The following is a 13960-nucleotide window of genomic DNA, read 5'->3' on the forward strand; positions in this document are numbered from 1 at the left end:
TATCTATAGGATAAAGTCCCAAATTCTTTTAGCATGACATACCATGTCCTTCATGATCTAACTTCTGCAGTCTCTTCTCTTCTTTCCCATTCCAGCCCCACATTCCATCTATATTTAACTTCTTGTCAGTCCCTGAATATGCCAAGCACCATATGCCTTTGTATATACAGGTTCTTCTGCCTGACATGGACATCCCTTCCTCCCTAACCTGGTGAATTCCTACTCTTGCTTCAACATTCAGCTCAAATGCCTTCCTCATGTTTCATCCAGAGAGTCAGTTGTCCCATTCCTATGCTCCAGTGATTTTCAGCGGGCATGCCACGAGAATCTTTAAAACATGGAATACCTAACGATTTAGTCCAGGACACTGGCCTCTTTTCCCTTAAATTGTTAAATTAAAAAAAAAAATGACAACAGCCAACACAATAACCATCTAGTGTGAGCGATCAAAATTTTCCCCCTTTTTTTGTCAGAGTGGCAAATATATATATTCTTTGTGTGCCGCAGGATTTTACTAATTCATGTGTGTCATGAGATGAAAAAGGTTGAAGATCACTCTATACTCCGTTGGCATCATGCATTTACCTCACTTACCACTTCACATTGTTATTGATAAGGTGTGTTTCCCCAGCCACACTGTAGAATCTTAAAGAACAGGGCACATATCTCATTTACCTTTTTTATTGTATTATCTTACACAGCATGTGTCCCAAAATGCTGTCTGAATTAGTAGAATGAAATCTGACAAACATCCTACATCCTAAATGCAAGCAAACTCAGATATAAATGAATTCAAGGTAAGCAACTCTTCCAACATTAACTGGGAGTTAAAACAAGAATTATGAATGAACAAAAATGAATACCTCATAAATTCCTGCTGCTTAATCCTGAATTCTATAGAATGAAACTATTCCTTCAATAGTGTTTAATGCTTCGTTGGTGAGGTAATTTCATCCTGAACTTTAAAAAACACATAGGCACATGGCAAATATTTTCTGCCTTAGTGTGACACACAAGGACACTCTCAAATTCTGGAATATGTGTCATTAAGGATAAAAAGTTGGGTCACTTTATACATTTTAAAACAAACACATACAGGTCAGGGAATTCCTGTCCTTTTACACTACATCACATGATTTCATTATTCACTAGTCCTAAATGCAGTTCAGGCTGCACACATAGCAAACATTGTCTGCCAACTGAGTAATAAACCGGAACTACGTGTTTTTTACAGAAAGAGGAAATTTCTTAAATGTATGAATGCTAATCCTAAGTGAACAGGGAATTTGGGGTGGGATAAATGAGGCACTATTCGATTTTTTTCATCTATTCCATTTTTTCTTTTAGATTTTATTTATTTATTTTTAGAGAGAGGGAGATGGAGGAAGAAAGAGAGGGAGAGAAATCTCTATAGGCTGCCTCTCACATGCCCCCAACCGGAGGCCTGGCCCACAACCCAGGCACGTGCTCTGATCAGGAATCAAAGCAGGCGCCTTTTGCTTTGCAGGACAACGCCTGACCCACTGAGCTACACCGGTCAGGGCTGATCTATTCAATTTTTGAAATTCACTTTTACCACTACAAATAGATAAAAATTTTAAACTGCCAATTAAAAAAATTCATCATCCTCTGTCTAGCTTTTCTCTTTAATTATTACCCATAGCAGAAGAAAAAGAACTGTCCTAAAAAGGTCTTGATTTCAAATTCAAAGGCAGCATAATTTAGAATGATAATACTTGATTTCACATCACAAGGCTAAATAAATTCTTAACATTCATTAATTATTAAACAATAGGGCCTAAGTGTTACTTTTGTACATAGCTGCAAATCTACATATGTGGTAAATTTTCTTTTTTAAAATCAATGGGCTGGAACTGTCTCTAAATTTACAAGATAAGATCCAAGGGGGAGAGATCCTTCAGTATTTCAACCCTTGATGTCTTCCAAAGACATAGAACAGTGCCTGGCAAAGAGTAGGCAGGCATTCATTTCATACTTGCTGAATATTGCTCAAGATGGTTCAAATACTATGTATGTCAATATATACAATGAGCTACAGATTCTCAAGGAACATAAAGTTGAATTCTGGGTTCATCTGAAAATGACCACTGACTTCAGACTTCACACAGTGCTGCACAAGCCAACTGACACTACCACAAAAGCAAACTGATAATGTATATAAGAATAAAATTAAACATTTTACATAGGAATCTTTAAGACTCTGAACTTAAACCTTGCCAAGAAGCTGGCAAAAAAACAAAATTGTCACCAGCACAACCAAAATTTTCAACAAGCAAACTCTTCCACTTTTTTTTTTTTAATTATAGACAATACAACTCCAAAAGAAGCATGGGGCTTCAACAAAAATTTTTAAATTTTAAGAATTTCACTTCAACACCAGTATATTTACTACAAAATTTCATTTACAGTATTATAAAACAGGACTGACCTTTCTTCTACCAAGTGACCTAACTATGCCAAAAGAACAATAAATGCAATATTTCTGAATATACCTAAAATTGCTCAATCTGTTTCCCACTCCTAAAAATATAATGTAAATATTTATGAAACTAGTATTTTTAGTTTTCCCTACTAAAAGCCATCATGAGCACTTAACTGTGAATTAGGCTATGTTTCAGCCTTTATTAATGGGTTACCCGTCCAACCCTTGTTTATCTGCTACTAACTCATGATGATGTTTAGCTAGTCTCTCTCTGTTCTCGGCCTGTTCTGTAGAATGAGGGACCTGAATTAAAGTAATGTTTGTTTGTTTTTTTTAAGATTCTGTCTCTTTACCTTTAGAGAGAGGGGAAAGGTGAGAGAGAGGGAGAGAAATATCTACTGGCTGCCTCTTGTAGACCCCCCAACTGGGGACCTAGCCACTGACCCAGGCATGTGCCCTGACTGGAACCTAATGGGGACCCTTCAGTTTGCAGGCCATCACTCAACCCACTGAGCCACACCTACTGGCAAAGAAATGGTTCTTTTAACCTTTTCTTTGCAACCATTTGAGAATCTGGTGAAAACTACAGGTGGCATCTCCGTAAAAATGCACAGATACACTCATATAAAAATTTTATAAACAATTAGTAAAAGACTGGAAACAACCTTACTGTCTACCAACAGATGGTTAAGTAAACTATATTACATCCATTTAATGAAATTCTTTGCAACTGTGAGTAGAAGGAAGAAACCTATGTGCTGACACAAAAAGATCTCCAGCACAGAAATGATGAAAAGACTGCCATTGCTATTTGCGGGGGGGGGGGGGGGGGGGGGGGGGGGGGGGGGGGGGGGGGGATTGCAGAACATTGTGCATAATACACAACCTTTTGTGTAAAAAAAATTAAAAAATAAAATATATTTGAGTTTTTGTGTATAAGCATATAAACACTGTGGAAGAATAAACAAGAATCTTTGGTGGGAGTGAGAAATGAAGGAAGAGGTAGGAGGGAACTTTTTATTGTGTACTTTTTAAATATTGTTTGACTTATGTGAATACATTGCCTATTAAAATTTAAAATTAAAATATATTATAGCCCTGGCAGGATGGCTCAGTTGGTTGGAGCATGTCCCTGTACACCACCAAAAGGTTGCAGGTTCAATCCAGTCGGGGTGAACAGAGGAGACAACCAATCGAAGTGTCTTTCTCACATCAATGTTTCTCTCTCTTTCTTTCCCCTTCCCCCCTCTCTAAAATCAGTAAGCATATCCTTGGATGAGGGTTTAAAATATATATCTATATTTTATTTTAGGTATATATAGATATATTTTTACATAAGTGTATATATTAATTTATATATATAAATAAATCTGTGTCTATACATATAAAATAACTTAAAGAAGTCCAGTCATGGTGGGTATGGCTCAGTTGGTTGGGTCTCAGCCCGCAAGGGGAAGGATCACCAGTTCTATTCCCAGTCAGGACACATGCCTGGGTTGTAGGTTCAGACCCCAGTCAGGGTGCATGCAAATGGCAGCAGACCAGTGTTTCACTACCTCTCTTACTCCTTCCCTTCCTCCCTCTCTAAAAATAAAAAAATAAATACTTTTTAAAAATAAAAATAAAGACATCCAGACAACCTGCTCACTGAAGCTAGAAGATAACTTCCAAACCCTGTCTACCAATATTCCTCTATAATGCATTGACTAAATAAGCATGTAATTATGGTATATATACTCAATGATCCAATGAGAATATTTAATAAAAATATTTTTCATTATGGTACTTAATATCAGTATTTAGCCCTGGCTGGTGTAGCTCAGTGGATTGAGTATGGGCTGCAAACCAAAGGGTCGTCAGTTCAATTCCCAGTCAGGGCACATGCCTGGGTTGTGGGCCAGGTCCCCAGTGGGGGCCACATGAGAGGCAATCACACATTAATGTTTCTTTCCCTCCCTTTCTCTCTTCTTTTCCCTCTCTCTAAAAAATAAAAAATAAATAGAAACCTTTAAAAATATTTTTATATTTACTTAACACTCAGTGGATACTCAGTGACTCAACAGATATTAATCTGGAACCTTGTTTTATATAATTTTCCTTAATCACTGATACACTTTATGATAAATTTCAAGGGAAAAAGTTTTCACAAATAATCAAGCCATACTCCCTCTCATGATTCAAATTTCAGACCAGATATTTCACAAGGGAGTCCAGGCTTTGGAAATAAAAATACTGGGTTGGCCAAAAAGTCTGAATGGTTTTTTTCTGTAAAATAAGATACATTTTTCATTTTCACCAATAATTTTATTGATTTGGATATTTTGATTGTATAGGCTATCTCCTGCTATTGATTTCTAGTGGGTAGAGGCCGGGGGTGCTGCTAAACATCTTCCGATGCATAAGACAACCCCACAGCAAAGAATTATTTGGCCAAAATGTCAGTACTACCCAGAAACTTCACAAACCATTTTTGACATGTTCAATCAGTCCCAGTACCTTCTCCATACACTGCACAAATCTTTTTTTGCATTTTTATCTTTCTTGAAATAATAAAGCATACTCTGAAAGTATTGCGTATCTTCTTCCATCTTCAATATTAAAATGGCTGCACAAAAATTCACCAATTTTGGTAAGCTGTTTTAAATGCACACAGATATGACAGCTGTCACAATACAATCTAACAGAATTGTTTCAAATGAACTTAAAGACAACTAAGCATTACTAGAGCCATCATGTGGAAAAAACTAAACGCACTTTTTGGCCAACCCAATAGAAATTCCTATCCTATCTGACCGTACAATCAAGAGTACTAATAAGGAGACTAGAAAAATACTCTTATTTTTTGGACAGAATTTCAGAATTTGAAGCAAATTAAATAACTTGAGATCATCACACAGCATCCACAAATTAGATGACATTTGGAGAGTCCTTAATCACTGATATGAGCAGAAATCAGACAGGACTGGATTTTCATCCTTAGCAAGTTATTTAACCTCTCTGGGCCTCAGTTTCATCTGCTAAATGGAAGTAAAAGTACCTATCTCATAAGGACGTTGTGAAGCTTAAAAAAGGAAATGTAGAAAGGTAAGCCGCAGAAATAAAAGATATCCTAGTACAGTGGCAGGTGTCTGACTGCTTGAATCAAAACAAGCTGCATCCTGGAACCTGTAGTTTCTAGCGACTGCACTTTCATACATAAGGAATGTATGAAACTCTACTGAAAATAACACTAGGCAGAATTCCCAACACAAGAGGTGCAAATATCTGGCCTTTCTTGATTATGTCTCTTGAAAATCTAAGCAAGCATTTGTTACCAAAGCTGGAGATGTGTTGACTGGTGTGTCTCTGAGTTCTAACATAAGCTAAAAACAGTTTTATTTTGTGTTTTAAAGAGGGCGCTTACTATGTCAAGCCCAGTACCAAAGAGTGGCAGGCTGGGGGAGGTAAGAAAGGCAAAGTTGAAGGCAACAGTCCTGAAACTTTGAATCGCCAGGATGACAGCAGTCCTACACAGCCAGGGAGATAAAAGTAGCCCCAGGCCAAACCAATCTCCGTTTCCTAAACTTCTAAACCCCATCCAGTTTTCTTCCCCTCGAGCTTATTATTAGTATTATTATAAATATAAATAGTCGTCATTTATTGTTTCCTCACTCTGTGCCAGGCTGGGCTAAACATGCATTTTAAAGATTTTGTGAAAACTCCACATGTGAGCTCATCCCTTCAACCCACTCGACTCTCAAGTCTGAAAAGCTCCCGTCGCATCCTTACATTCAACCTGTTCTTAAACTCCAGACACTCCACATCTCTCACTGACCCAATCGGGCCCATAAACAGTCTACCTCAGCCTCTTCACCCAACACTGAACCAGGCACTTCTCTGATCTTCCAGGGCCACTGTGAAGTTCAGTCCCCTCTTCCACACTGCAATCCCAAACCTGGCCCTAACTTGTTACAAGAATGCTACGGTTCCCTCCAAACTTCTGACTTACAAAAGGCGCAGGATCCCCTCAATGCCCCTCCAAATCCACCGGGCCCGTACTTCATTCCAAAGTTCAAAATTCAGAAAAAGATAATACACTTGAGCAGAGCCCGGTTCCAACCCCATAAGAACTCTCCACACTCGCTCCTTTAGGGCCTGGGACCCTCCACTCGTTAACCAGGCCGGGCTGGGCGCGCACGGCCTCGCTCCGGACCCCAAAGGAAGGAGGGGAAGCTCCACCTGGCTCCGCCGGCGCGGCGCGCGGATCCTGCTCCAGCCTGGGCCCCTCGGCGGCCGCGCCCCCGTCGCGGCGCGGGCGGCAGCGCTCCGGCTGGCCGCGGCGGGCGCGCTCGCCCAGCACCTCCGCGGTGGCCTGGCCGTCGTCGCGGGCCCGACGGCGGGCCCAACTCGGGCCGCGGGCGCGGCAGCGCCGGCAGCCTGGGCCCGCTGCGTCCGCGGCGCGTTGGGCGCAGCCTCGGCACAGCGAGTGGCCGCAAGGCAGGGCCGCCGCTTCTCCCGGGGTCTCCAGGCAGCCGGCGCAGCCCGACTCCTCCGGCCGCGGCGGTGGCTGCAGCAACGGCTGCGGCAACACGAGCAGCGCGTGCCCGGAGGCCGGACCCTGGGCCCCAGTCTTGGCTGCCGCCATCTCGTCACAGCGGCCCCGCCGGCTCCGCCGACTCAGAGCCGCCGCTGCCGCCGCGGAAGAGGCCCGAGTACTCGGACCTGCGGCCGCCATCTTGTTTCCCGTTTGAGGGGAGAGTCCGTTGCGAGGGAGAAGAGTAGAAGGTGGGGCGCTGAGCGGCAGGCAGCGCTAGCTACATATTCATGAGGGGGCGGGCCCAGGAAGGTTTTTCCCGGACGTAGTAGTAGGTGCGAGAAACTTCACTAATATTTGCTAGTTATACTTTATATATCCGGTCTTCGCACTCCTTCGGCAGTCTGCAGTTTCCTTTTATTCCACCAAATGACTGAGGGGTCTATTGGAAATTCTGAGCGTAAATTAAACTTTCTGAAGTAATTGCACTTATTTTTTCCTCAAGAACCAGATAACTGAAGCTAAAGTGAGTGGGGAGTATGTAAATTATCCAGAACCCCGTCTCCGTGCATCTTTTCACGTGAGGGCAGCGTTTGTGACTGAGAGTACGCCTACTGTGACCAGAAACCGCCAAAAATAACAGCTGCTTGTCAGTCCTCATCTCCATATCCTTCTCCATGGCCCTTCCTTCCTGAAACTCCCGTCTTTTGGCTGGAAAACCATACTTTCTGGGGAGGGGGGGGGGGTCCCCGCATTTCTCCGGCTCTTTGTCAGACCCCTCCCCCCTTATTTGGGGCTTACATGTGGGTGTGCCTCTGGGGTCAGGCCTCGGGCCTCTTCTCCCCACCTCCTGCTCACACTTTCCCCCCTGAAATTCCTGAATTGTCTGCTGTCTACACCTCCCGAGTCCAGCCCTGCACTGCCTGATGCAGGCGTCATCTTGGAAGTCTGCGTGTCTGGTGTACAAAACTGAAGTCACTGTTTTCCACCTTCCTTTCAAAACAGCGCTTGTGTTCCTCCTTCTGTTAAAGGTACTCACCTCCCAATTCCTCAAGCTCCAAATCTGTCTTCTCCATCATCTTCACTTCTCCATCATCTCCTACATCTGTCAGTGTCTTAGTTCTGTCAGTTCTCCCACCAAAATGACTGTTTTTTCCACCTCGCCTCTCCTCTCTATCCCCTCTTCCACTGCTTAGTTCAGGTGCCATCTCTCACCTACAGCACTGCAGTAGCTTGGATAGATGGTCTCCCTGCCCACAGCCTCTCCTCCAATCCATCTTCCACAGCTCTTAGACTTGCTTTCTGAAGGGTAGCTCTGACCATGTCATCCCTGCTTGGGCGAGTCACTGGGTGAGGTCTCAGAATTTGATGCCAGCCCCCTTTCTGGATGCAGAGAGTATGAGAGAAAGAATGGCTCCCCTTTGATACAGTTCTGCTACAGCAATTCTCCCACCCTCCCCCTTTTTTTTTTCTTTGCATTAAGGTAGATTTGGAGCAGGAAGGCATTAAGAAAACATTTCCTTTTGGGAACCTCTTTATAAGACAACACAAATTTTGTAAGAGTAAAGTCAAAAAAGCAACATAATGCAATGAAAGGCATCAGAGGCCCTGGGTTTCCATGAGATTGTCCGGAAACAGTGCCTGAGGTGGTGGTAAACCAATCCAAGACAGAAAGCAGAAAAAAGAAAGAAGTGGATTCCCAAGATGAGAACCAGATGGCTAAAGAACAGTCAAGAATTGAAAAAGGGTCAATGAGTAATTGAAACAAGGGCTTGTGTTTACAGAGGCCCAGACAGTCACAGTCCTGCCAAACACAAAAGTGTGGCCTCAGCTTCACTGTCCTTTGTCCAGGGGTCCTCCTCATTTCACTCCCCATGTGCAGTTCTTGAGGACACTTTGCCCAGATTCTGACAAAGGAGGCCCGTGGTCCGGAGATCAAGCTCACTACCATTAGAAACAGGGCCCGTGGGGTGGGCTGTTCACTCTTGACAGTTTGGGCCTCTTAATCTGAAGCCTATTTACTGTTGGAGGAGCTGAAACACAGAAGTGTAGCATGCTTTCTTGGACACAAATAAAGACAGGAAATGTTCTTTTGCGGAGGAAAAAAGCAAGAGGTCTGAAAAGCACTGTACCAAAAGCCAGGAGATCTGGGACTGGTCCTGGCCCCTTTCCCCCTTTCATGAACTCATTTGTGTGTGATTTCAAACAGGTAGCTTTGCTCTGGGCCTTAGTCTCCTCATCTTTAAAGCAAGGGTATTGGAATTTAGCACTTGTCAACCTGGGATGCACCTCCCAAAGACACGCACCCACCCCCCACCCACCACCACACACTATATTCACACGTATGCCAAAGTCCCAGCTCAGATCCACTGAACCCAAAAACTGAGGGTGGGATGCCAACATGTGTTATTTTTTTAATGCCTTAGGAATGCTGATGAACACTCCTAGATAAGACTACTGCCACGGATAAACTCAAAGGTCTCTTCTAGTTCTAACATTCTAGAGGTCTGACTCCCAATTTCCAGTCCCTTCTCTCCTTTGCTGTTGCTAAAGTAATCTTCCTAAAGCAGTAGCAGTGACAGAAGGCAAAGCAAATCCAAGAAATCTGGAGAGTTATTCACTATGTGAGAAAATGAGGGAAATAAGGAGGATTCTAAAGTGTCAAGCCTAGGAGCCTGAGATTATGATCATAATAGACAACTGACAAAAACAGAGACACTGGAAAAAAAAAGCAGCCTAAATGGGGAGGACGTGGTAGACATTTTGTTTCGTTTACCATCAGTGCCCAAACCTTCTTTCTATTCAGGAGACTGCCCCATTCTATGCAGTGTTGCTGAGACCAGGGAAGCTGAAGCAAGGAGATACTCTTCTCCCTGTCCCCTGGAAGCCAGAACATGATATGTGACTTAGGCTTAGCCACCTGGCCACTCTTCTCTAAACTCTGAATCTTCGGAGAATGACACGAAGACACATTGACAGATTCAGAATTATTCAGAGCAACAGAGACAGAAGGTATCCAAATGCAGTGGGTCCCTCAGAGGTTAGGGAATGGAGGTTGGTGTCCCTATCCTGAGGAGGGGCCACCTCAGATTGTTCCTGAGGTATGAACTTGGTTGTGGTGCCTGCTGCCTGGCCTTTCTAGGTTACTACCCATTTTCCATATCTAACTCTCCAGCCTTTCTGTCAACAATTTGTATCCTTTCAGTAAATTTCCCTCTCTCTTAAATTACTCACAAATTCTGTTGTTGGCATCAAGGTACTCTGACTGAGACATTGGTGTGTTGTTTTTGAAGTGTCACCTGATAATAGTTGCTTTGTAAATTACAAAACAATCTGAGAAGCTGAGCACGACAGCCTAGAGTAGAACGAGCCCGAGTGTCGGTGTTCTTTTTTTCCAAGCCCTCACCTGTACCACAGACCACCAAGGGAAGAGGGGCTCCCAGCCAGACTCACTTTAATGCCATCATCCAGGATGCCAACTGGAACAGATAGCAGTGTGGCCATGCCTGCCAGCGCCTCCTCTCCAGCTGCTTTTCCTCTGCCCCTCCTGCCGTACTTTCTAAGAATTTCACTGCTGCCAAAATTCCCCGCCATCCTTCTCATAATGTGTCTACCTAGGTGGCTCCCCAGGGTCCATACCGTTCAGCCCTTCAGCACTCCTCACCTGCATCACTGCAAACCTCCTCATTTCTCTTCCCTCTTCCCTGCAGCTGAAAGTGCCAGCTTCTCCCTGCTGGACTGAAAAACTCCCAAGGTAAAGACAGGCTATTCTCCCTGCAGACCCAAGAACCTCTTCTTGCCAACCCAGGCCCCGAGTCCATCCTGAGACCTCACAGATCTAGGAGGGAGGAGGCCCAGTCTCTCAGGCCACACTAGTACCTCCTCTTCTTTACCCTCCTCATGTCTTCTGGTGGAATCTTCTGCCTGTCCTCTTTCTCCCTCAAGCCAGATTTCTCCTTGAGATTTGGCCCCTTCCCTTTGCTCTAAAAATTTCTGCTATAGCCCTGGCCACGTAGCCCAGTTGGTTAGAACATTGTCCTGAATGTTGAGGGTTCAATCCCTTGGCATTGTCCTATGCCAAGGTTGAGGGTTCAATCCCCAGTCAGGGCACATAGAACAAACAACCAATGAATGCATATATAAGAGGAACAACAAATCAATTATTCATTCTCTCTCTTTCTCTCTAAAGTAAATAAATTTTTGTTGCATTATTATTCATCTTTAGTTTCTTCCCTTTTGCTTCTGAGGAGGAAATAGTTCTTTTTGCAAAGCTAACCCTCTACTTGTGGTCTTTCTAACCTCCTCCAGATTCTTTCCAAACACTCTAAAAATACAAATAAGACTTGGTCCCTGGCCCCCTTAAGAGCAGAATCTAAAAGACAGGCAAAATATTACTAAATAATTATAACAGCAAAAGAGAATTATAAGAGAATTTGAAGCTCTATCACTGAGATACATTCAAGGTGCTATGGAAGCAGAGAGCAAAGTTGCAGGGTGGGGGGGGGTGGTTAGGTGTCATGGCAGGGAGCATTTGAGTTGTGCTTTGAAAGATTCTAGGTGGATGTAGAGGTATCCACCTAGCAGGTAGACAAGGGAAGGCACTCCAGGCAGAGGGAAAACAAGAACAGAGGCACAAAGGCATCAAAGTTCAGGATCTGCATGGGACTGATAAAGAGTTTGATGTGGCTACTTCGTTGAGCTGGACATGAAGCTAAAACATTGGAGAGGAAAAGGAAGTAGAATGTGTTGAGCAACTGCCACATGCTAGGTGCCTGCTAGGCACTAACACACCTATCACACATAAACCAAAGTAACCCTGTAAGCTTGGCATGTTGTTACTTCTATTTTACAGGGAAATAAACTCAGGAGATTGGGGGGCGTTGAAAGATTTCATATTTGGACCAAGGGAGTGTTGCATATGGATTTGAATTTTTTAAGAATAACTCTCAATCCTATAATTATCAGTGAGGAATAAAAATAATCTAAGCAAATTTCATTCCCCACCATGGAGTTGAGATATCACTAGAGAAAATATAGCGAGGTTAACATTCCTTTATTCAACAGCTATTTATTGAACGTCTACTATGTGGCAGGATAATATAGGTGCTGAGAATTCAGCAGTGAACAAGGCAAGCAACATATGGATGCTGAGCCAATTTTGGTGGGCCCAGCTTTAGGTACACTATTTGGCATATTCCAGATGCTGTGGAATGAATGAATGTTATCCCTTTAGTTTTGTCTTTAATGTTTAATAAGGTTCAAAGTACAGTGCATTGTAAAAAATAAGAATTTCTGTTTAACAAACACATTGGTGGAAAAATAGTTCTTTAATTTCTTTAAATTTCCTCTCTGGATACCTCTATATCCACCTAGAATCTGTCTCTCTGCATCTCCCTCCCATCCCCTTGGTCTTTTTTCCTCTCTTCCCTACCCTCAGAGTCCCTGTCCTTCTTCCTCAAGGCTCTGACCTAGGATTTCAAGCAATAAATTTCTTCTTTTAGATATAGTTTTAGATAAATTTCTTTTTCTTTTTAAGGAATAGAGGCAACTTTAAGAAGTCTTTTAAATTCTCAAAGATTTTACTCATAAAAGAAAAAAGTCCTTTAGGTTCAACTTGTAGAGAATGAGGAAATAAATGGGCAAATGGCCCTCCCTAAACCCATGTTAGGGCAGGAGATAGGAGGGAGAAAACTCTGGAGGTACCCCAGGACTAAGATAAAGGACGTCGTACAGCACAGAGACCCTGTTCTAAGACCTGTTCCTCGGGAATGAGAAAACTCCAGGGGCACCCCAGAGCTAGGATAAAGGACATCATACAGGGCAGAGACCCAGTTCTAAGACCTGTTCCTCAGGAATGAGAAAACGCCAGGGGCGCCCCAGTGCTAAGATAAAAGACATTGATCCGGGACAGAGACCCTATTCTAAGACCAGTTGTCCCCACTTTCTGGAAATGCGCTGAATCATGGTGAATCTTGACTGTGCCTGTGCAGAAGATGCTACATGACCCCTGCTCTATTATGTAGCGTTATAATAAATTAGCACTGTGGGACCCCCTCTCCTGGTGACCAATCAAGGAAAATCATGGGAGACCACATGCACAGTAACTTCACAGTAATATAACTTGTACATGCACAACAAAACCCCTCCAAAACCAGCCAGGAAATATCCTCCCTATAAGCACAGAATCCCCCCAGCCAGTGAGGATCAATCTCCGCTTGGAGTTGGCCCTCTCCCCCATTCTGTGGAGTGTACTATCACTTAATAAATCTGCTCTCTCTCTTTCTGCTATAAATTCTGTGTATGTTCAGTTCAATTAATTGTTCACGATCACTAAGAACCTGGTTACCTGTGCCCACCCGTGACAATTTCAGAGTGAAACAGCCAAAAACAAATCTTTCTCTGCCAGTATTGACCACCTGTTACAATATAAAGAACATGCCTTATTCTAATAGAATCTATTTCTTTTTCCCATCTCACCAAAGAAATCCTATTACCTTCACTTTGTCTACACTAAGTGCCTCAGAAGGAAGGGCTCATGGTCCTTCTCCAGGAAAGAGGGAAAGAAAAGCCCCATTTTGTCATAAATAAATAGATAGTTATACTGACCAGAATGGAGAATTTGCCTCAGGAGAGAGCACTGTGATGGAATCAGAAGAAAAAGTCAGTCAGGGCTTCCCAAAGATTGACTTCCTCTAGTTTGGAAATAAACAGATAGGTGTGTTCTGCTGAAGGCTGAGAACGGAGATCTCGGTCTCCCAAGTTCCTTCGTCCTAAAGAAAGATAGGGTTGTATACCGACTGACCAGTGAGAAACCTGATTGGTTCTCTTCTAGAACGGTCATTGTCCCACAGTTCTTTGTTTTCTAGGTCCTGAACTGGGCTATCTACATTCCTGACAAAAGCCTACAGCCGGCACCCAGGGCTGTGATGTCGCTGAGTGACCACCAGGGGGCAAACTGAGACTACTGAGCTCTCCCCGCGGTGTGTTCCGCATCGGAGCCAAGC

General features: G+C 43.3%; 1 protein-coding gene across 2 annotated transcripts in view; it reads right to left on the reverse strand.

Moving 5' to 3' along the window:
• RNF169 (ring finger protein 169) overlaps window positions 1–7208 on the reverse strand; it is a 79729-nt gene extending 72521 nt beyond the window's left edge. The window contains exon 1 of one of the 2 annotated variants that reach the window (XM_036028814.1): window positions 6662–7208. In XM_036028814.1, the coding sequence (XP_035884707.1) occupies window positions 6662–7157 (496 nt within the window). In that variant the 5' untranslated portion in view covers window positions 7158–7208. The remainder of the gene's footprint in view (window positions 1–6661) is intronic. The other variant, XM_028516514.2, reaches the window with a different exon arrangement.
• Window positions 7209–13960: the final 6752 nt, after the last annotated feature.

The sequence above is a fragment of the Phyllostomus discolor genome, chromosome 6 (assembly GCF_004126475.2).
Source record: "Phyllostomus discolor isolate MPI-MPIP mPhyDis1 chromosome 6, mPhyDis1.pri.v3, whole genome shotgun sequence".
In the NCBI taxonomy this organism is placed as follows: Eukaryota; Metazoa; Chordata; class Mammalia; order Chiroptera; family Phyllostomidae; genus Phyllostomus; species Phyllostomus discolor.